Source organism: Meles meles, chromosome 8 (assembly GCF_922984935.1).
Source record: "Meles meles chromosome 8, mMelMel3.1 paternal haplotype, whole genome shotgun sequence".
NCBI lineage: Eukaryota > Metazoa > Chordata > Mammalia > Carnivora > Mustelidae > Meles > Meles meles.
Genome location: NC_060073.1, coordinates 17,248,384 through 17,250,474, shown reverse-complemented (window position 1 = coordinate 17,250,474; position 2,091 = coordinate 17,248,384). Strand labels below are relative to the sequence as shown.

Below are 2,091 nucleotides of genomic sequence, written 5' to 3'. Positions count from 1 at the left end.
TGGAGGCAATTTGCCCCTCCAAGGATGCTGTCGTACTGGGAAGTACCAGAAGGTGGGACAGACATGAAGGGATGAAAACTCCCGGGTTAGGCTGGAAAGTGAACGGGGAAATGAAGTCAATTTTAGGAAGCCACAAATATGCTATAACCCTGTACAGTACAGCAACACTTTTCCCCAAAGATCTGACCATTGCCCAATGTTCATGAAAAGGTGGTAAAAGCACTTTCTGAAATTGGCACCTGGAGATCTAACATTAAAAGCTAGTAACTCAGGGCACCAGAGTGGCTCAGTTGGTTAAGCAGCTGCCTCTGGCTTGGGGCATGATTCCAGGGTGCTGGTATGGAGCCCTACATTGGGCTGCCTGCTCAGTGGGGAGCCTGCTTCTCCCTTTCCCACTCCCCCTGCCTGTGCTCTCTCTCATTCTGTCAAATAAAAATAAAATCTTAAAAGAATAAAATTATGAGCTCACTGATGTCTAAAGATGTTACTGAACTTCCAGGATTCAGCACAAATTTAGTCACCTGGGAACAATTGCGAACGATAAGACTCCCCTTGAAGAACAGAAATCCTCGATGTTGTTTTGAACCAGAGATTCAAAAATCATTCTTAAGGTATACTACTGAAATTGCACCTCAAGATTGACTTAAGGAAAAAACCCAACATTTCATCTTCTAAATTATTCATCCTCTTGTTCATAGTAGTATTGTTAGTATACGTCTACTCTAATGAACTACATACATAGAGGGTATAGATTGTGTGTATTTTGCACACTGCTTTCTGTACCCTTAGCACTCACTATGGTGTTTGTATCATAATAAATTATCAAGATATATTTGTTGAATATATGAATCACTTTTAAAATAAATCAATAGTTTTAGAAGTTGACTGTTTTCAGTACATTAACTTCTCCTCTACATGATCAAACCCACAGAAGCAATGGGACATGAAAACATCACAGAATTTATCCTCTTAGGACTTTTTAGTGATGAAGATGTAAAGGTCGCCTGCTTTGTGGTGTTCTCACTTTGCTACATTGTGATTCTGTCAGGAAACCTGTTCATTCTTCTCACCATCAGAGGCAGCCGCCTTCGTGAACAGCCCATGTACTTTTTCCTGAGCTACCTGTCTTTCATGGACGTCTGCTTCACTTCCACAGTGGCTCCCAGACTGATCACAGACCTATTGGCTGAGCAGAAGACCATCTCCTACGACTGCTGCATGGCCCAGATGTTTTACGCCCACTTCTTTGGTGCCACTGAGATGTTCATCCTGGTGGCCATGGCCTATGACCGTTATGCAGCCATCTGCAGACCCCTTCACTATATGGTCATCATGAACAGACGGGTGTGCTATGTCCTTTTGATGGCCTCAATTCTTGGAGCATTTCTCCATTCAATCCTGCAGGTATTGATTATTATTGATCTTCCCTTCTGTGGCCCCAATGAGATAGATCACTATTTCTGTGATATTTTCCCTTTGCTGAAGCTGGCCTGCACAGACACCAGTCTGTTGGTTATTGTGGTCATTACCACCACGGGAATGATATCCGTTGTGACCTTTGTTGCCTTGGTAATTTCTTACATCATCATCCTGTCCACCCTGAGGACACGCTCATCCCAGAGCTGCCGTAAAGCCCTCTCCACCTGTGGCTCACACATCACTGTTGTGTTCCTGTTCTTCCTGCCCCTCAGCTTCACGTATGTCCCCACAGCTGATTCTGTCAGTAATGACAAAGTTTTTGCCCTATTTTACACCATGTTTGCTCCCATGTTCAACCCTTTCATCTACACGCTGAGAAACACAGACATGAAGAATGCCATGAGGAAGATGTGGTACCGAGACACACGGTTTGAAGGGAAATGAAGTCTCTGTAGTTCAAACCCTTGGCTGGGTCTCATTCTATCCACAGGATCCTAATGTCAACAAATGCAGCAAGTACAGAGAGGTGGTGTGCTGGCATCAAAAGTTGTAAGATGTGAAGGGAAAAGGCTCCTCAACTACCTCTTTCTGTTTCTTTAGTTTTCTGACCCGGTATAAGGGAAAAATATCGCATGAGTTCCTGGTCCTTTTCAGCTTTGATATTGTAGAACT

The 2,091-nt window shown here is 43.6% G+C and overlaps 1 protein-coding gene across 1 annotated transcript; it reads left to right on the top strand.

Annotated features, from left to right (window-relative positions):
• The first annotated feature begins 936 nt into the window (after positions 1-936).
• LOC123947962 (olfactory receptor 4S2-like) lies at positions 937-1,863 on the top strand. The gene has a single exon (XM_046014314.1). The coding sequence runs from the start codon at positions 937-939 to the stop codon at positions 1,861-1,863; it is 927 nt and encodes a 308-aa protein (XP_045870270.1).
• Positions 1,864-2,091: the final 228 nt, after the last annotated feature.

What these genes read in the sequence shown, in the direction of transcription:
- LOC123947962 (XM_046014314.1), top strand. Translation starts at nt 937, where the DNA reads ATGGGACATGAAAACATCACAGAATTTATCCTCTTAGGACTTTTTAGT.